Source organism: Paroedura picta, chromosome 1 (assembly GCF_049243985.1).
Source record: "Paroedura picta isolate Pp20150507F chromosome 1, Ppicta_v3.0, whole genome shotgun sequence".
NCBI lineage: Eukaryota > Metazoa > Chordata > Lepidosauria > Squamata > Gekkonidae > Paroedura > Paroedura picta.
In genome coordinates this window covers 107,517,849-107,539,438 of record NC_135369.1, presented here as the reverse complement: position 1 = coordinate 107,539,438, position 21,590 = coordinate 107,517,849, and the positions used below count along the sequence as shown (strand labels likewise).

General features: G+C 45.5%; 1 protein-coding gene across 3 annotated transcripts in view; it reads right to left on the bottom strand.

The window, feature by feature from the left end:
• MAP3K5 (mitogen-activated protein kinase kinase kinase 5) overlaps nucleotides 1–21,590 on the bottom strand; it is a 149,479-nt gene that overhangs the window by 122,183 nt on the left and 5,706 nt on the right. The window contains exon 1 of one of the 3 annotated variants that reach the window (XM_077351684.1): nucleotides 12,466–13,435. The exons of 1 other annotated variant lie outside the window; for it this stretch is intronic. In XM_077351684.1, the coding sequence (XP_077207799.1) occupies nucleotides 12,466–12,904 (439 nt within the window). In that variant the 5' untranslated portion in view covers nucleotides 12,905–13,435. Of the gene's footprint in view, nucleotides 1–3,345; nucleotides 3,365–12,465; nucleotides 13,436–21,590 lie in introns of those variants that run through there. One more of the 3 variants, XM_077351705.1, reaches the window with a different exon arrangement.

Sequence of the window (21,590 nt, the reverse complement as noted above, 5' to 3'; positions counted from 1 at the left end):
ACTGCAGCTGACCCGGACTGAAGGAAGCTACACATGCACTCAGCTTTCCCAAAATATGTTCCCAACTTCACTTGGACTTTATCTCTAAGCCAATCTTCAACTGCCTCTCTGCCTTCTCTCCATGCCCACCCTTCCCTGCCTGGAATGATTCAAAGCACATCTATAACAAGGGAAATTAAAAAGGCAGCATGACTTACATCTGAAGAAGGCATATGGTTTTATTCATCTTGCTGGCATGAGCAGACAAAATGTTTTAGGCTATCTGCAGCTATTTTCCTTTCTTCTTGAGACTAACCATTTTGTTTTCTGTGGCCACAGCACCACGATCCCCTACTCAGACATCCACGAAGGAATGGATAGCAGAACAGCCAAGTCGCAGCCTGGCCTTCTTCACAGATCTCCACATAGGTCATTATGTCAGGGCAGCCTACAAAATTATGGCTATTAGGCAGTGTACAACTGGTTATCTAGACAAAAGGAGCTACAGCTACATTACCAACCAGAGCTGGGAACTCTGTTGAAAAGGTAACTATCTATTATTAGAAATCTGGTCAGGAGCTGAGACTCATACTCTGTTATAATGTTCTGGTCACCATCTTACTTGAAAGGGGGCATACAGAACCACAACCTCAAGCCAACCTAATAACCCCCTCATGGCCAACTGTACACACTTCCAACCATAGTGACCACTGCAAGTGCTACAGTCCAATAACAAACAGTATCTGTCCAAGGCCTGTACAGGATAACTCCACCAGCTGCTTCCCCTCCTCTACAGTTACACCAGCCAGACTGCAGTTCAACAAAGACACCTTACAGAAACATTCCAGGACCACCTTCAGGCAATTTCAGTGAGTTGTATTCAGCAGTGAGTATACCAGGATCCTCCTCTAGAGGTTATCTCAGTGCATGAAGAAGGCAGTATGCAATACATGCAACACAGAATGAAGAGCCTGAGACTTTTAATAGTGGACAGATGGATGAGGAATAGGGAATAAAAATTTCTGTCAGCGAGTTACAGAAATCTAACCTGGAGGTGACTGTTGTATGGATCATAATGGCTAGTTGTTCTGGAGCCAGGGAGGTTCCTAGTAGCTTAGCTTGGCAAAGATGGTAAAATGCCAGCTGAGCTACTTTAGTGACCTGAGCCTCCACAGATAAGGAGGAATCAAGAATCATGCCTAGGTTCCTAGTGGTTAGTGCAGCCATTAGCTGTACACTGTCTAGGCAATGCAAGCATGCTTCTGGCCCTTTCTTACCTTGCCACAGGACCTTGGAGGGGTTGAGTTTCAGACAGCTCTGCTGGATCCGAACCATCAGTGCTTCTAAGTAACTCCCTGTAGTGGAATCTATTTTGAAGTTCCAGCAACTGACCCTTTCTATTTCACTGAGTAGTCAGAATGCTCATGAATGTTCATGACATTCCATAGATGATGTTTCATAACACCACCACAAGTAAGCCACTGGCATGGGCAGGGGTGGGGGAAACTTTCAGGAAATGCAACAGAAAGTTTTAGTCTGTTTTATGCATACAAAGTAACATTCAATTTCCCATCTTAAAGCTGAGATAAAATAGCATACCTAACACTAACTGGAGCATGTGGCCACTAGGACCTTCTTGAGCCTTCATCATATTCTTCTGTGCCAAATTCTCCCAAACATTCCACTATTACTGTTAACCACAGAGTGCCCCAGCCAAAACCTACACATAATGCAACACTGATGATTTCAGACCAGCTGGACGGGTTCCCTTCTTCAGAGCTGCTAATGCATACTTGTATATTTCCCAATTCTTACTAATTTTAAAAATATATTTCCTCTATTTCTTATCCAACTAACTTTACTCTAGAATCTTTCAGTAAATAGTCAACACACACATACACATATTAAATATACATGCAGATTCATCTATAATGGTAAAATATTACTGAGGATTATTGTTGAAGAGTTAGAACTACAGCACCCCACCTCATCACTATCGCAGACAAAGCCATCTGTCAAACTTCTCTTTGTCACATAACTATCACAGTTACAGAAGCACTCTTCAGGACAAGAGCTGGCAAATCCCACCTGCGTGGCGAAACCAAGAGCAGCATCTTGAATTGGGTTGGCTAAAATAATAGTTTAATTTAATCCCTATGACTCAGAAACCAACTGAAGTCAGAAACAATCATGACATTGCAGGGAAATAATGTTCTACGGTATGAAATGCCTTTCAGTAAGATATCTGTCTGATGAGTGACTCAAAAATATTTTATATGTCCTGACTCACGATTTGAAATAATCTTTGTAAGCCTTTCAGCCATTACAATAGCAAGGCAATATATCTATTTAAGGCTCTTCTTTATCAGAAAAAGACCCTAACATTTCAAATGCATTTGCTGTCAGTTACTCAGAGAATCAATGACATCTCTTATTATAGGATACTAACTCATGTGATTTAAACATTAAGCCAATGAGGCCATGTGGGCATTTGTATAAAGCAGCACATGAGGGTCATGCATTTCTGGCACACAAATATGTAGCTGCTTTCCACAGGTTTCAGTCTAGTTTAGGGCTGTCACAAAACAACTAACGGAATACCTGGAAGAAGCTTCAGTCCTAGACCCATCCCAGTCAGGTTTCCAGGCTGGCCATGGGGTAGAGACAGCGCTAGTTGCCCTGACGGACGACCTCCGTCGCCAGTTGGACCGAGGTGGATCGGCACTGCTGATATTACTAGACCTCTCAGCAGCGGTCGACACAGTCGATCATGAGCTTCTAGCTCGCTGCCTCATCGATGCTGGAATACGAGGGACAGCCCTTCAATGGCTGATCTCCTTCCTCCGGGATTGTGGACAGAGGGCTGCAATAGAACATCAGACCGCCAACAACTTACTTGTGGAATCCCACAGGAAGCGGTCCTCTCTCCTATTTAACATCTTTATGTGCCCTCTCGCACGACTGGTATGGAAGTTTGGGCTGGGTTGTCATCAATATGCAGATGACACCCAGCTCTTCTTCCTGATGGATGGCTGCCCTGACTCTCCCCCAGAAGCATTAGCCAGCTGCCTGGAAGCAGTGACGATGGCTCAAGCAGAGCCATCTGAAGCTTAATCCTTCAAAGATGGAGGTCTCTAGACATGATTCTGGACACTTCCCTCACAATGGAAGCCCAGATCACAAAGGTAGCGCGGCTGGCATTTTACCATCTCCGCCAAGCCAAGCTAATCCATTTATAAAATTGCTTCCTGTAACATTTCTATTTTTCACATTCTATGAAATGTCAGATAAGTGATCTCTTCAGGAAGGTTGTTCCTGAAGGTGGGAGCCACAAGAGAGAATGCACACGCCCAGGCCATTGTTTACCTTACTCATTTGTAGAATGACCATCAGAAGGTTTTGATCATATGAATGAAGCTCACACAGCTGAACAGTGTATGAGAGGAGCTCTTACAAGTATGCAGGTCTGAGGTCATAAAGGGCATTGTGGTTAACCAAAGGAGAGACTGTAGAATGGGTGTGACATGAGTGCTCTTGCCTAGCTGTGCTAATCTGTACCAGCTTTGATTTCCCAGTGGACTGGGCAGATTCAAGTGTGCCCTTAAAGATTTTTCAAACATGTTCAAGAAATTAAACCCAGCTCAGGCCTATGCCAACAAAAAGGTGGACTAAATAGCATCTATTGACATCTGTGGAACAAAAGCAATCTTGCATCGTTCAGCAAATCTACTGGGGGAGGGATGCCAATAAAACATGGCTGAATGAGGTAGATAGAAAATTCAGCATCACAGTTGGCATCATCATTGCTTCCGAGCATGCTACTTTAGTTTCTCTTATGAAAGGAAGCACTGCTATTAATCTGAATGTGCGGGGAGCTTAATTTACAATCAACTTTGCTGTGGGACCAAAATTTTCTACCTTCTCTCTGGATTGTTCAGTGATTGAAAGGAACCATGTGTATAGCAGCTGTGCAATGTCACCTACACATATTTTAATAGCTGCAAATTTTTAAAAACTAGAGGGATATTGTACTATGCCTACTCTAGGTATAATATGCTTACCAGTTGGCCTTACTATCTACACCCACTGTTATACAGTGCTATGTTGTTGTTGTTGTTGTTGTTGTTAGGTGCGAAGTCATGTCCGACCCATCGCGACCCCATGGACAATGATCCTCCAGGCCTTCCTGTCCTCTACCATTCCCTGGAGTCCATTTAAGTTTGCACCTACAGCTTCAGTGACTCCATCCAGCCACCTCATTCTCTGTCGTCCCCTTCTTCTTTTGCCCTCAATCACTCCCAGCATTAGGCTCTTCTCCAGGGAGTCCTTCCTTCTCATGAGGTGGCCAAAGTATTTGAGTTTCATCTTCAGGATCTGGCCTTCTAAGGAGCAGTCAGGACTGACCAGTTTGTTCGCCTTGCAGTCCAAGGGACTTGCAAGAGTCTTCTCCAGCACCAGAGTTCATAAGCCTCAATTCTTTGACGCTCGGCCTTCCTTATGGTCCAATTTTCACAGCCATACATTGCAACTGGGAATACCACAGCCTTGACTAAACGCACTTTTGTTGGCAGGGTGATGTCTCTGTTTTTTAGGATGTTGTCTAGATTTGCCATAGCTTTCCTCTCCAGGAGCAAGTGTCTTTTAATTTCTTTGCTGCAGTCCCCATCTGCGGTGAATAGAGTGCTATAGCAATGATATAATCATCATTATTAATGAAACAAGGAGATCATTCCTGTATACAGTTACAGAATATTTGTAAATAAGCATTCCTCTAATCACCTTTGGCAAGAAACTCTTTCAGGCAACCAGTCAAGGGAGTTCCTGTGAATTATAACAAGTTTTTTTTTTTTAAAGATAAATCTTGTAGCTCATAAATTGTGTTGCAAGTGACTAATATAGATATATGTGAGCTGTCAAGCTAGAACACCTTTTGGGTGGAGGTTAACAAACCTTTATTTATGATGCTAAACTACAGAATTCTGGTCATGTCAGTTATCTGCCAGAAGTCACAGATAGAACCTGAAAGTTTAACACAACTGATGTAACTAGGAATAGATCAGAAAGACTTGAAAGCAAGCAGGAAAAACTCTCTGAAAGAAACATGAAAAGGGACAGAAAATGAATGCCTTGATTTTAAGAATCATTAGTACTGCATCATAAAACATTTCCATTACATTAATTTTGCATTACATTAATTATAAATTCTCACTTGGAGGTCATTATTTTTATTACAATCAATACCAAACCACTTGTGCAAATGGTCGATTCCAACAAAAGCCATAGGTAGCTCTGCCTCACAAAAGTGCAGAAGAACCCAAATGCTCCCTTACCATGTACACGAACCTAGTACAGGCATCTGTTAAGACTTCGTAACTATATTTGGACTCAATATATTTCTATAAAATGCCATTTGAAGGTTTAGAGGGAAGACTCCATTGCAGAGACAAGTATTAATGCTGTCATTCAGTGTCAAATGCTACTTGGGTGCTTGCTTACTTGATTACTCATCACTCCCGGACTGGCCGGCTCATGGTGGGTTACAAGTAAAAGATCCCCACAGTGAAACATAAAACTCCCAGCCTCTAAAAACAACAACAGTGGCAGAAAATCCAATCCCCCTGCCCCACTCCCACTACCCAGACTTGACAGACCCCGCTACCTCCTGTGCCTTGGGGGGGGGGATAAGTGGGGAGGTAGCTTGATGTTACAGCTATGGTAAGGATGGCCCATAGATCTTAACTGCTCTGGCTTCAACTGCAATTTCCATGTTGAGGATAAGGGAAGGCCCTCACAGAGCAAGTTACAGAAATTAATCCTGGAGGTGACCATTGCATGGATCACTGTGGCTAGGTGCTCTGGGGACAGATAGGATGCTAGTAGCCTTGCCTGGTGCAAATGGAAACATGCTGTGCAAACTACCCAGGTGACCTGCGCCTCCATCGATAGGGAGGCATCAAAGGCATCTTGGCGAGGTTGAGTTTCAGACAACTCTGCTCCAACCATCCAGCTAAGGCTTCCAAACATCTGGCAAATGTTTCCGGGGGGGGGGGTGTCCGAGTGGCCGTCCATCAGGAGACAGAGCTGCGAGTCACTCGCATATTGCTGAAAACCCAGCCCAAAGTTCTGAGCCAGCTGGGGCAGAGGGTGCATATAGATGTTAAAAAGCATGGGAGAGAGAATAGCCCCTTGTGGGATTTGAGACTGGCTTCAGCACTTTCTTACATCTGGGTATGAACTTGCCTGTGAACTGGGGTGCAGCAGCTCAGAAGATGAGCATGTAATTTGGAAAGAAGAATCTTCACATTTAACAATCCCCAGTGAAGAGAGCAATGCAATCATAATAATTACAAACTAGGAAGCTTAAAGGTTTTACTGGAGAGTCATAAGAGCCATCATGATCATTATGTTCACCAACAGAACTGTGTAATCATATTAGAGATTAAAAAATCCCACAATATAATTATGCCGAAAGCCACAGGCCCTTCTCACACTGAATCCTCTGTCACTGATCTGCAACATTTGCTGAAGGTTTTTTATTATTGGTAAAGCAAGGGTGTAGAACTACAAAACACTCTGAAGGCATGAAACAAATGAAGTAAATAAAATAAATACTATTAGCAGTGAAAACCTTGAGACTCCTTCAGGCAGAGAAAAGCCGCATATAAGAACCAACTCTTCTTCTCCTTCTCCTTCTCCTACACTGCAGTACAACACAACCCACAATATTCTCATCTGATCACCTTTCTAAACCATCTCCTCCTCAATCTCCTGTAACAGTTTAAAACACCAAGAAGTGCTTTATAAGCCTTTCGGGAATTCACATTCACAATAACCCCATTTGGATGGTGATTGCCATTCAGATCCTAATCAAAGGACACAGACTCTCTGAAATCCAGCACTGGGGTAGGATCTGATCCAAGACCTTCAATCAAAATATGATCTCCATTGCACTAGAAGTCTGTCCAGAATGGATGTTTCTTTATTTAAACTATATACACAAAGGGTGATCAGTTAAATTCAACCGGCCGTCCTTAGCAAGTCAGCCCAAGTAATGCCCAAGAGGCCAGCAGACTAGCCCTCAGATCCTAGTTTAGCACACCAGCTCTCTTGATCCACCTTCTTATCCAATGTGCACCCCCCCCCACACCCGTTCTGAGCTCTTTGGGCTTTCTATCCTTCCCCTACATCCCCTCACAGATGCGTTGCTGAGGGCAATGCTCAACCACTGTGGGGTAGGGTGACTTTAAAGGGCTATAGGTTTCTCCAGATCTCCTGAAGCCTCAGGAGATGAATGGTACAATTAAAGTTGGAGAAAGCAGACTCTTCGGAGAAGAAAAATAAGACCTCAGCTACTTATAAGATGTTCTGGTCATAGAGTTCCTGGTGATTCCTCCAGCTGTCAGGAACTGACGATAACTCCAGCAATTGCCAGAAACTCTGTGGTAAGATTTAGTGCTCTCTTATCACTTAGTCTGAGGAAGAGTGCTTGCACTCAAAAGCTCACACCTTGAATAAATCTGTGTTGGTCTTAAAGGTGCCACTGGACTCTGATTTTGTTTTGTTGTGCTGCTTCAGACCAACACGGCTACCCACCTGAATCTCACTTCCAGGTAGTTCTAGGTAAGTCTAGGAATCATCAGAACTTCCCAGAAGTATACCAGGTAGGATTGTCAATTCCTATTAGCACCTGAATGTCTCCCACAATTACAATTGGCCTTAGGACAACCAAGATCAGTTCCCCTGGAGAAAATGGCTGCCTTGGAGAGTGAACTGTATGATGCTATATCTTGCTGAGGTCCCTCCCCTCCCTAAACCCTGCTCCCAGGGCTCCATCCCCCAAATATCCAGATTTTCCCCAGTCCAGAGCTGGCAACCTTAATACCAGGCCTTATTTTTCTTTTGCCCTCCAGGATGATTGCACCCTTTCTTTACATCTAGTATCTGCCCACTGGTCAGGTGAGCATTGACAGGCTGGAGATCTCCAACCATAAGCAAGCGCATGGGAACTCTGGGCACATTAGGGTTTGTTATAGTGGAAGCTGAGACATTCTCCAGTCCCAGGAACAAAAGGGGTAGTAGTGTGCTGGTGGATCTGTAGGAATGGTTTAAATTAAAAATAAATAAATATATTAAGAAATTCTAATCTCCAGGGCTGCAGATTGTAAGCCAGGCACAGAAAGGGAAGTTTATTGCTTTCTTTATTAAACCTTATAGCAGTTTTAAAAAATATATAGCAGTTAGCTGTGATCCTTTTATTATTATAAATTAACCAGAGAACACAAGAATGTCAAAAAGGTTAGAGAAGTTTCATTAAAAGGGGCCTTGAAACAGTATCACTTGCTGGCACACAGGCAAAAGTATCCCTGGGAAAGAATATAAATTGTCATTGCAATGATGTATGAGAGGTCATAAATATAAGGATTTCACTTGGTAAGAGAAAAGAGTGCATGAGTAACACGCTGATATTGGGATGTACTCAAAACAAAGCTGGAAAGGTTTTAGAGATATATTAGTATGAATATGTATACGTATAAATGCAGGTTGCATTTGCATTTCAGCAGGCTTCTATTTGGTGACTCTTCTATTCCGCCAATGCTGAATAAGATCTTTTTCTGCTCACATATTCTTACTGGTTAATCAATTAATTAATTGGTTTTATTATTGAGAGTGTTTAAGTACGAAGTCATGAACCTAGAATTTTGAAATGATACCAACAGTTCAGTCCCCTTTACTTGGGGTACCATCCTGGGCATTGACAGCCAGACACTTTCCTGTTAGAAGAGGATCTGAGATCATGGATGTAAGCTTGTGATAACACCAACAGTGCCATCATACCTGGTCACAGGATGTCCCACTATTCATCTAGTTTGTGCTCACTAGTTCTTAGAGGACTACACACACATAAGCAGCCTGGACACTTCAGCCAGCATGTCATGTGTTCATCCTAGAACTCACACTCTACTAGTTGCGTTAAAAACTTTGGGATGTTAAGTGTATTTCTTCACATACAATAGGAAACAGACATAATGTAACAGGAGACAAAATATAATGAAGAAATGAAACAAAAGCTGCCAATTTCTACCTGTTGTTTTGGCTTAGAGTTTGTTCAGATGATCATTAAAATTTAAAAAGTTAGTACTGAAGGTACTAAAAGGGTGGTATAAAATCAGATCAGATAAATAATGATGTTAGAGAAATATGCATTCTTAGGATGTTAAAGAGATTTGTAACACAGGATTCCTTAACACTCTTTAACCTTTTTCTTTTTTGTTAGCATAACCAGAATTTCTGAAGAGTAAAAAGAGGATAAAGACTAGTTTCTTCACTTTCTGTATATATACAAAGAGAGAATGTTGTCTAAGGGCCCATTCATATGATTAATCTGGCACAGTGAATCTGTGGGCTGAGTGGGGTTGGATGGTTTGAGACATGTTGAAGCAGTTATATGTATCCTCAGTTCACATCTCAACTTATATTTACTGCACCATTAAGTACACATTTCGGAGATACGTAGCAAACATAGAGTGAGTGAAAAACTGTGCGTGTAGCAAAGCAGTCATATTATATTATGTTTTTCTGCTTTATTGTTGTCACCCACCTTGGAACTTGCAAGTTGGAAGAAAGGAGGTTTATAAATGTTTAAATAAACAAATGTGCTAATTGTACTCTCACACACACAACTAAGCCTCGGTTAGCACAGTTTGTGTACTCACCACACCAATTAAACAGTGTCATATGCCTGAAACCACCCAGTGACATCCTGAACAGAAATAGAATGATGACTGAATAAAGCATTATGCTCCTGGAAAACCCTTTGGTGTGAACAGCACAGGTACTTATTTCCAAAGACTTCCTGCCCAAAGTTGTATCACTAAAACAGCTATTCACTTTTGTTTTAAGCCCTCAGCACAAGAGCCTGACACAGCTATTGGTCAATTACTGTTTTCTGAATCAAAGAATCATGTTACAACCTGAAGGGATGTTACTTGGTATTTCAAAAGACACGTCTAATGATTGTATATCTAAATACCTATGTCTGTATACATATAGCCGGGGGTTGGCGAGTTGGATATACAACTGGACGGAAGATCTGAGATGTTGTGGGTTAGTAGAAAGAATTGCTGCCGCCATCTACTATTTATTGTTATTATTATTAGTAGTAGTATATATTGTATATTTTTTCGGCAAGATTGCATAACCTTGTTGATTGCATAGGGTTTCTGTTTTATTGCTATGCCTATTGTAAACAACCAGCAGGTCTGAGAGTAATGGTCTAAAAATCTAACAAATAAATAAATACATACATAAACACTAACATCTTTCTTGAGGACTAATTTCTTTTCAAGCTACTATAAGTGCAGGGAGCATTTCACATTAAGCATTCCACACATGGAGACTCACTGGAGCACTTCCGCCAGGGCTTAACTAGACGGGAGGTGTGCAACAGCTAAGTCCCCATACCAGGACTCATCCCTAAAACATGCAATAACAACAAGAAGGCTTTATGTGCAAAATGCTCTTTTATATTTGCATAGAGTGCTTTTGCAGAGTAAATCTTTGCAGAGTGTATTCTATCAATGAACACAACTGCTGGAATAACAGTCAAACTTTTCAGACAGATGTAAGATTTTGCACTTTGCAGTCTAGGGAGATAAGGTGGGGCATTGATATTTGGTTCCAAATATACCACTTGAGGATTTCAGGTGCACATTCTGAACAGCAGGTAAAAGCAGCTATATCCGTTACATGGTGTAAAAAGCAACACAGCTTGAAGGGGGATAAGTTAGAAGAGAAGAAGAGAAAATTCTCAGTACACAGAGACCATTCTCAGAGGTGAAGCTAAAAATGCCTTTTGTTAGTTAGAATGGGAGTAATAATAACTCAGACGTATAGTATTTTTCATATTATCATCTCCCTTGACATTACAAGGCCATAAAGTTCACAGTGCAGGTGCTGAGATACCATGACCTGTTTTCGGCCACCAAGTGAGTTCACTGCGGAGGTGAGATTCAAACTAGAGAAATTTGGTTCATACCTCTTAGGTGTCAATAACATGGGATGCTGGAAATTCTAAGCTCCTAGTGTGCTTCAGAGCAGAGGGCCTGTGCTGTTTCCCCAGCTGGAAACAGCCCAGGCAGCTGCTATTTGCCCCACCAGGGTAAACTAATGAGTAGGTAACTCATATCAGTTCTTGTATCTCCCCCTGCTCCCCACTGAGGTAAACAACAGCTCTTTCTGGGGCCATTTCAAGATGAAAGAACAGCAAAAGAGGAAAAAGTCTTCAACTCATACTCCCTGTGCATCCCCACTGGAAACAGATTGCTGTGCAATTTTTTTTTAAAGAAGCTGGGAGCTCTGTTTTCAGAACTCCCAAATATCACATGCAGCTGAGCCCTTAGCCTAAGGTATACCTGGCATATTGTACTTATGTTGAAAATTTAAAAATATATTACAATACTATTTTTGTGTTCTATGAAACTTTTTTACAAATTTTTAATCAAGAACCCCCCCTGGTCAATGGTGTCCCACTTTACCAATGTTAAAATCTGGTCACCTTACCTTAGCCATTATGTATATGTTTCTGTGGGGGGGGGGGGGGAGAGGAAACATTAAGTCTTCCATCCAGCATAAGTGAATTTTATAAATCTATTATCTTTTAAATGTACATCTAAAATGTGAATTGTAAATGCAACAACACACCTGTGTTAAGGACACACCTGTCAGGAAGTTAGGCTTGGCTGCAACTCCTCACTGAGTGTACATATGATTGTACACTTGGGTTGGCTCCTGCAAATTACACATTACTTGTAGATTATGCTAATCTTTTAAAAACCCTATACAGCTGCTGATATCAGAGTCTGAAAGCACGTATCAGAAGGAGTTTCCCCTTTCCTCTCATGCCATTTTGTAGCTGACAATTACCTTTCCCAACTGTTTCTTCTCTGGGTGTGTGTGTGTGGGGGATATTCCAGTACCAGTATAGTGCAGGTTTACTGTTTGAATTACAAACACAGGAAAAACAAAGATTCAAGTGGGTAGCCGTGTTGGTCTGAAGCAGCACAACAAAACAAAATCAGAGTCCAGTAGCACCTTTAAGACCAACAAAGATTTTATTCAAGGCTTGAGTCTTAGGTGTGAAACCCCTTATGAGCTACATTTGATTTTCATATGAAGGTAACTGCCATCCTCCTCCCAAGCCAAAGCATCATTTGGGTAGCCAGCCTGGTGTGCCTTGTTGATGATTCTGGAAGCGCTGGCAACACCTGGGTGCCTAGCCATATCTAGGGTGGATTACAAGGTCCTTCAGAAGGATATGTACCTGGAGATCTATCCCTGCCGCCTTTTTTCTCTTTTGAAGGCAGAAAGGGGTGAAGAAGACCACCTTCTGGAGAGGGAGATGGGGTACCCCGCGGATGCCAAGCGTGGCTAACTGGGCTGCCTGCCTGCCTGCCTGCAGCAGGAGAGCCCCGCGGAGGCTCGCCTCACCTGCGTTGTAGAAGCGGTCCAGCACGGCCGTCTCGCCGAAGTCCAGCTTGCCGAAGTGCAACGTCTGCAGGTCGGCGCCGACCGCCTCGCACGCCTCCCTCAGGCTCTGCAGGGCCCCACTCTCCGCCGCCTGCAGCAGCCCCGGGCTCGCCTCGTTGATCACATAAGACACCGTGGTCCTCCGGTTGCTGCCGCCGCCGCCGCCGCTTTTGGCCCGGGTGGCCGAGTCGGCAGCCGGGCAGGTCGCGCCGCTGTCCTCGTTCCAAAAGGTGCCGGGCGGCGGCGCGCCAGGGCCGGCCAGGACACCGCGGGCCATGCCTTCGCCCGCCGCCGGCGCTCTCCTCCCGAGCCCATCCTCGTAGAGGAGAGGACAGGCGCCCCCGGAGCCCGGCGGGCTGGGCACGGAGAAGCTGATGACTCCCTCGCCGCTGTCGCTCATGCCCGCTCCCCGACGCTGCTGTGTCCCCCTCTCAGGCGGCTGCTTGCACAGGGCGCGACTTTAGGCACATGCCATGCCGCCGCCGCCGCCTCCACCTTCGCTTCCTCCCGGCTGGCCTTCCTTTCCTCAGCGGCGCCGACCGACAAAGCAGGGCGGGCGGGAAAAGATGCCTTCTTCTGCTTCACACTGCAGCAGAACCGAGGGTGGCGCGACTTCCTCCGCTGCTTGCCAGAGCCACCATTGCGCACTGCTTTCCTGAGCCCCGCCGGCGCTCCAGGTTGGCGATCAGCTCGCTTGGCAGCTGCGGGTGCGTCAGAAGAGCGTGCACCAGCCTGCCTCGGCCATCCGACAGCGCCTCTGCTCGCCCGCTTGGTCAAACCGACCTCCTCCGCCTGCGGGAGCTCCTCTCTCCCCGCTACGCAGCGCGCACCTCTCCAGAGATCAGCGCTGGGGGGGAAGCCCGGCCACTTGTTGCATTGCTACTGTGTACGCGGCGCAGAGGCGCCAGCAGCCGGCCCACGGAAAGCCCCGCCTTTCTGCCTCAACCACGCCCCCTGCCTTGCACTCGAAGAACTGCGCATTCCATGCGCTTGTAAACAGAACAGAAATCCTAAAGTTTAGAGGGGGGAACGTGTCCGGCTTCTAATCTGAAACGCGAAGGCTCGCCCGTATTAGAAAGCGCCCTCTGCTGTTCCAGCCCTGCGTGGCTGCTTTTTAAAAACTCTACTAACGCTAGAAGGGCTAGCACCTCTCTGACTTTCCTCAGAATATGCTTCCACTGCCCATTTCAAAGTTGAATTTCATTGTGATCTCCTTGCTGGAAGGAAAAATTTGTTGTTGTTGTTGTTAGGTGCAAAGTCGTGTCCAACCCATCGCGACCCCATGGCCTTCCTGTCCTCTACCATTCCCCGGAGTCCATTTAAGCTCGCACCTACTGCTTCAGTGACTCCATCCAGCCACCTATTCTCTGTCGTCCCCTTCTTCTTTTGCCCTCAATCGCTCCCAGCATTAGCCTCTTCTCCAGGGAGTCCTTCCTTCTCATGAGGTGGCCAAAGTATACTTTGGAAGGAAAAATAAACATCACGTAAAGTTTAAGCACTTCTAAGAATTCTTATTTGATTTAACATCGGTTAAAACGCGTCCCTCTTAGAACTGATTTTCTTAAAATTATACAGGGCTGCGGGGAGCCATCATGGACCCCTGGAAAAAGATTCCACCCCCTCCCAAATGACCATGATATCCAAAATAAAAATCATAACAAAAGGAACAAATTGTTACCATGTATTGGCCTGTCCATCCGTGCTTGTTAGTTATTTGGTGGTGGAAAGTGCCATCAGGTCATAGCTGATGTATGCCAGCCCCATGAGGCTTTCAAGGCAAGAGCTGGTTTTGCTTGCCTCCGCGTCATGACCCTGATGGTCTTTCGTGGTCTCCCATCCAAATCCTAGCCACGGCCAGAAGTTGAAGTTTTTAAAGTGCCACAAGCTTCCTGTGTGTCTGTTCCCCCCACAAATGCTGCACTGGGCGTCCAGTAAGTGGTACCTTTAAACCCAGGCCAAGAGAACTAAGGGATACAGTGAAGACAGTATGTTTGAATGCCTCCCATATAAAAATTCCATGGACATAGAAAATCTGTCCTTCAAGGACAAGGATTTTAGCTTAGTCTATTTGCTGACAGGCTATTTCCCATTTTTCAAACGCCACCCCCACCTCCAGCCTGAAATAGTCCTATATAGCAACACATGCTGCAGATTGTGCAACAATTTCATTCTACAGAAAAAAAGATTAATGGGAAATAGGATGCATGTTTGAACCATCCCGTACTGGCTACAGCAAGCTTTGTTAGAGGTTCCGCAATCCTTTGAAACAGTGAAAGCATGAAATTGAAAGTACGTGTTGCTGGCAATAGCATAAGGAAGTGAGAACACTCAGCTGACAGTCTCCTATTTTGTGTGTCCTAGGCAACGGGGACTACTACCTTCCATGCAGCAGAAAAAAGCATGTCTGGAGAAAATTGTAGAAAAAAGACTGGTTTCCTCTTAGTTTGGCAGGCACTGTATCAATCTACCTACTTTGGCAACCATTAAAATTTGCTTACTTCATCCAGGAACGCTATTCTAGCTCGCTTTCTTGTAGTGGATAATGCTAAATAGCTAGAATCCCTGGCTGCCCATTGTAGGATCTCCTGGCTACACTATACATATGGAAATAATCAACCAATCACATAGTCCTTCTCAGGACTACCTGACAAGGGTACAGGCAATGGCACTGAAATCTGCCAAATGAATATTGAGGGCATAAGCAAGTCTAAATGCCAATACTTGTTGTGAATCCTACTGGGCAGTAAAACAGATTTAGCTGTTCAAGAAACTCATCTTGATAATGAGAATCAAGACTGTGACAAAGTGAAAATTGTGGACAGGATGGTATTGCCATCAAAAAGCCTCTTGTGGCACAGAGTGGTAAGGCAGCAGACATGCAGTCTGAAGCTCTGCCCATGAGGCTGGGAGTTCAATCCCAGCAGCCGGCTCAAGGTCGACTCAGCCTTCCATCCTTCCAAGGTCGGTAAAATGAGTACCCAGCTTGCTGGGGGCAATGACTGGGGAAGGGAATGGCAAACCACCCCGTATTGAGTCTGCCATGAAAACGCTAGAGGGCGTCATCCCAAGGGTCAGACATAACCCAGTGCTTGCACAGGGGATACTTTTAACTTTACCTTTACCATCATACCTTTGGGCAGGGGTGGCCAAACTGTGGCTCTCTAGATGTCCATGGGCTACATTTGCTGGCAGGGGCTCATGGGAACTGTAGTCCATGGACACCTGGAGAGCCACAGTTTGGTCACCCCTGGCATAGTGACTTAAACCCAAAGCAACATTGAAAATGTGAAGCTGGTATTGACCAACCTCCACAATGACATCCACACAATTGTAGTAATGGTTAGAGAAGTACATGTTGTCAAGGTTTACAAACCTCATGCAGTTTCATGGCCAGCACATGTCCTGTCAACCTACCCTCATCTTTCTGTGTATGCTGGTGATTTTAACAGCTACACAGTTAATTATAAGAATGGTGTGGCATATGTTGACTGGGCTAAAGATTATGGCTTGCATCTTGTTTTTGTCACTAAAGACAGATGCCTTCAGATCAGCAGCATGGAACTGAGAGTCCAACCCTGATTTCATCTGTAGAAGTCAGCCCTTGCTTATAACCAGATGTGTTCTTTAGGCTTTCCCCCACAGCCAGCATCAACCTGTCATCCTTGAGCTAGGTATCCAAATCAGGGTTTTTTTCAAGACCACAATGAAACTTTAAGAAAGGTTTCAGTGAAGATCTGGATAAGAGTCTTGAATAGGCCCCTCCAACACATAAAAACTACAGTCAAAAGGTATACTTCTCAAGGATATCAGCAAGAATATATTCCAAGATGCAGGGATCAGAGTGAGAGGCTGCATCAAAATTTACTCAACAGTATAGACCCAGAAGTAGCAGATGAACTACTCCATGAACTCAGCACTGCGCGTGAACGAAAAAGGACCGAAGCAACTGCCAATTTGGATTTCAGGCATTCCAATAGGAAACTCTGAAGCCTGATGAAAACATTAGGTGCAAGCTCACTTGTGCTTTGAAGAAATCTGGAGGTAACATCAAACCAGATAGCTGCCTGGCTAGAACCCCTATCCAGAGCTCTAAAGAATCAAGATTTTACTATTAGGGTTACAAAAGAAATTTTGAAACCTATCTTCACTGAAGACTGAGAGTTGTCAGGGGATTTCAGTGCTGATGCAATTTTCAAGGCATTGAAAGATATCAAAAGTGGAAAGGCACCAGGATTTGATTGCATCCATAATGAGTTCACAAAGGAGTGGCTCACAAAGTTTCTTACTGACATCATGAGAACAGGTAGACTCCCAGGGAAATTCAAGAATGCAAAGATAGTTGCTATTCTGAAACCTGGAAAACAAAAACGCTGGCAAAAAGTTACAGACCTATTTCCCTTCTACACTCCTCTTATAAACAGGCTAATCCCGAACAGAATCAATGACAGAATTAGCAAATATGTCCCTATAAAGCAAGCAGGATTTAGACCCTGTCATAGTTGTGAAGACCAGGTTCTAAACTTAACAACTTTCATTGAGGCAGGGTATCTGAAGTGTCTTAAGACATCAACAGTTGTCCATCTGGCTGCTGTTTATGATACAATATTGAAGAAAGGTATGCTGTACACGTTTTTACCAGTTTCCCTCTGCATACCATTATTCTGACTCCTAAATAACATAATGAGAGATAGAACTTTCCAAGTAATTGAGTCAGTGAAACAGAAGAAACTGAATAATGGTCTATCCTGGGGCTCAGTCTGTACTCTAGTTCATTTCAATCTATACATCTCTGATGTTCCCAAAACAATATCCAGGAAGTTTGCTAATGCTTATGACACGGTAAGTATGGTAAGGTGTAAATCAATTGAAGGGGCTGAAGAAATACTGACTAGGAAACTCAAAATTTTGGCTGACCACTAATGTAAGTGGTGGCTTATCCCAAGTCCAGGAAAAACAGAATGCTCCAGTTTCCATCTCAATAACTATCTTGCCAACTATGAACTGCACCTTAATAGCATCCAACTTACATATGATAATCTGTAAACCGCTTGGGGAGCAGTATAAATAAAACAGTAAGGCTAAGGGGGGTGGGCTGAGTCCAGGATAGGAAACAGGGGCCAACGATTGGCCCCTTACCCCTGGACTGACAAAAACTCCACCTAGTCTGGTGAGGGGCCAATCGGAAGGTGCAAAGCGCCTTCTGATTGGGCTCTCACCAGGACAGACCAGGCTTCTATCGCGCCTCCCAACCCACCCACTCAGCCCAGCCAGGGGCAATCTGGAGACATTGCTGCCAGTCTGCTGCTGACCCCCGCAGAGAGAGGAGGCCAGTAGGGGCTGCTAAGGGGGATGAGAACAGAGGCTTGGACAGGCTGAGCCAGCCCTTTTCACCCCAAGGCTGTCCTAACTGTCATGTCCAACTGCAAATTGCCTCAGAACCCTGACAGAGCTGGCAGGAGGCTGCAGAGTGCTCCCCCTCCCACCCCTTCCCTTCAGGCCTGCTGCTAAGGAGCCTCTGACAGGCCCTGACTGAGGGGAGGGAGGCGTTTCCGAGAGCAATGCATGGGGGTGGGCATTCTTTTTGAGGGGGGGGATTTCTCCTTGTGCCAAACGGCTGACAGAGAGGCCACAGAAAAACCCCATCTCACTTAAAATACTGCTCTGGCCGGGGGTTAGACACAGCCAAGCCATGTGTATTTCTTCTTTGCAGCTCTCTGCAGATTTGAGGCATTGCACAGTGTTATTCTGCAGACAAAACTGGATGCTGTTGCAGAAGTTCTTTGTCACCTGTTTCATCTGCACAACAACCCTGTGCAGTAGGCCTCAAGTATTTCAATTCAACAACAACCTGTGTGGGAGGCCTTAAATTTTTTTTCTCTACCACACCCCTTTTCAAAGTAGCCCTTTCTGCCTGGGGGGCTGATCTTTATACTATGAAGATGAGCTGTAATTCCAGAAGCTCTCCAGGCGCCACCTGGAGGTTGGCTAAACCTGGTGTGGAAATATTCCTCGAGTTTTGGAGGCGGGACTTCAAAATCGTACAATGCCTCAGAGTTCAGCCTTTGAGGAGGCCACGGGTGCGCTTCTGGGCCCGGGGAGGAAGCCTTCCCCCAGCCCCAAAAGCACACCTAGCACCCATTGTATTTACAAGTACAACAGGCTTGGTCCCTAGTCTTTAACCGTTCCTCATGGAGCGGAAGAAATAAAACAGTAAGGGCCCTGAGGGCGGGCCCTGTCCGGGATGAAGAAAGGTGCCGATAGGCCCCTTCCCCTGGACTGACAAGTGGAGGGCCCAATTGGGAGGCCACCCCCCACCAGAGCTTTCCTTCACTCCACAGCAGCCATTACTCTGCTGGCCGCCGAGAGCGAAGGTAGGCTCGCTGGCCCCAGCCCCGACAACAGCTCCCCAGACTCCGCGGAGCCTGCTGGCCGGCTCGCTGAGCCGCCCAGCACCCTCCCCGGGCCCTGGGGAGCGTTTTTCCAAGTCGGCCAGGGAGCCAAAACATTCCCCAGGCCCCGGGGAAGGCGATCCGCGGCTCCGTGAGCCGCGGATCGCCTTCCCCGGGGCCTGGGGAGCGTTTTTCTACAACGCCAGCCGAAGAAAAATGCTCCCCAGGCCCCGGGGAAGGCGATCCGCAGCTCAGGGAGCATTTTTCTACAACGCAAGATGAAGAAACACGCTCCCCGGGCCCGGGGAGCGTTTTTCTACAACGCAAGCCGAAGAAAAACGCTCTCCAGGCCCCAGGGAAGGCGATCTGCGGCTCCACGCAGGGAAGCTCCATCTGCGGCTTTTTGGTCCTGGCCCCGATCTGGTGGAATGAGCTCCCAGAAGAACTGAGGGCCTTGACAGAGCTATCACAGTTCTGCGGGGCCTGCAAGATGGCGCTCTTCCACCAGGCATTTGGTTGAGGCCAAGCTGGGGAAGATCTTGGGGCCCTCCTCAGAAGCTCCAGAACATCAAGGGCCAGATGTACAAAAGCCCTCTCCAAAGATTGTAGATGGTGTGTGTGTGTGGGGGGGGTGTTATTCTGGATTGGTAATGTTCGGAGGGGGGGTTGAAACTGGAGTTTGCACTGCCTAAGGGATGTGGTACTATTTCAATATACTGTTATAGAGGTTTTATTATGGTTTTTATTGTAAACTGCCATGAGCCTTCTGGGTCCAGGAATGGTGGTTAAGAAACAAAAGAAACAAAGAAACAAAGAAACAATTATTCACATTTCTCAACAAATTGAAAGGTTTCACCTTGTACTGAGTCCTCAATGCAAAAGGCCTCTCTTCTTTCTTAAAATAGTCCCGTCAGATATGTTCCTCTTATTGTATTTGTGATACTGTGTTCCTTTACTGAAGCATGCATAGATATTTCTAAATAACATCTTGCTGATCATTAAAACTTAACAAGAATGTTAAAAACAGAAGAAAAAACAGAAGAAAAGATGGTTTCCAAAATTTCCCTCGACATTTAGAGATTGTGAGCTTGGAGACAGAGATTGAGATCTGAAACCCGTGTCTGGGATTTGCTGGTTCCCAGCTTGCAACCAATCAGTGAGCAGACTTAAGTCCAATCAAGGGCCTCTGTTAATGGCCAATTGTGTGTCTTGGCAGGAGTCATGGATGTGTATATACCTGCTATACTAGGTAGGCAGCCCTGGCAAGTAACTGCTTTCCAAGGAGGGACTACTGAAATCACTTTGGTGCCCTGCCTTCTGTGGAGGGACTACCCAACACCACTGATGTGCCCTGCTTGCATGAAGGGACCCAGTGCAGGCAGAAATCATGACCACTAGGGGCCACGTTGAGGAGTTCAATCTTAACTTTCCTGCCAAATGGGAATCATACACCACCTGCCTCGGTTGTTTAGTGCTTGCAAATGGAATAACATAAGCTGATATGAAGAGAAACATGCTACTCAGCATTTTCAGGGCAGCTCGCCAAAGATCAGATGCTTACAAAAAAAAAAAAGTAAAAATGTTGTATTATGCCATCATTGACACCCTCAAGGAGCTATTTGCTCCATAACTGGATGAAATCGCTCGATGGCAAGCCTTGTAGAAGTGAGAGCAGGGTGAAACTGAGACTGTGGCAGCATATGTTGCTGCCCTGTTGCAGGCTGGCCGGTACTGCAACTTTCCCAATGTAGAGGGAATGCTGAGAAATTGACTCCTGTGTGTCTCCAGTTCAAGTGAACAAGACGGTGACTGTTCACTAGATGGCATTTGGAGGATGAAGTGGCTAACCAGAACAAACAAGAATTCTGCCAAGCCAAGAGCCCACCACCCAAATGAAAACCCGTTTCTGAACCAGTCCACACAAAGGACATCAAAGAACTGGAACATATACATCTCGCATCTTCTGCATGTTCCAGCCATGAGAAGAAATAATTCCCTGTGACAGTTGTGGGGGAAACCATCAAAGATTCTGAGATGCCAAATACTTGGCTTGTAGGAAACAAGGCCACATTGCTAAGGCCTGCCATTCAAAAAAGCCAACTAGCCCCACCTTCACGAACTTGAATTTTGGGGAAAAAATGAATAGCGTTCCTGCTGTACTGCGATGCATTAATGCCAACGCAGTCAACTCATCAGCAGCCCAGAAACCGATCTAGGCCATCCGCTATGACAGAAAATCAAGGTCACAGTTCAGTTCTACAGACCAACCCGCAAAATGGAGATAGACTCTGGCTCAGTGCTCTCAATAATCTCTCAAGAGACTCTAAAACAATTGTGTTCCAAAGGGGGAGCCTAGTCTCTGGCCTCTTAAACTTCTCCTCACAGACCTCCAGGGGAAAAGGGTGTTAGTTCACAGCACCAGAGGTGCACAGTGGTCCTCAACCCCCTTGGTCCGGAGACCGTTACCGGTCCGTGGATCAGTCGGTACCGGGCAGAGGCTCCTCCTCGTCCTCCTCCCCGGCTGCTCCCTCGGGGGCTGCCCTGCTACTCTGCCACCGGCTCACCTTTGGTGCTCTCCAGCAGCTGCCATGGCTGGGGCTCCCACTCGGTGTGGCACTGCACAACTGCTGCTGGCAGTGCCCCCCAGTAGGCAGCGGGAAGTCATGGGCGCCGGCAGAAAAGCAAGCAGAGCAGGGG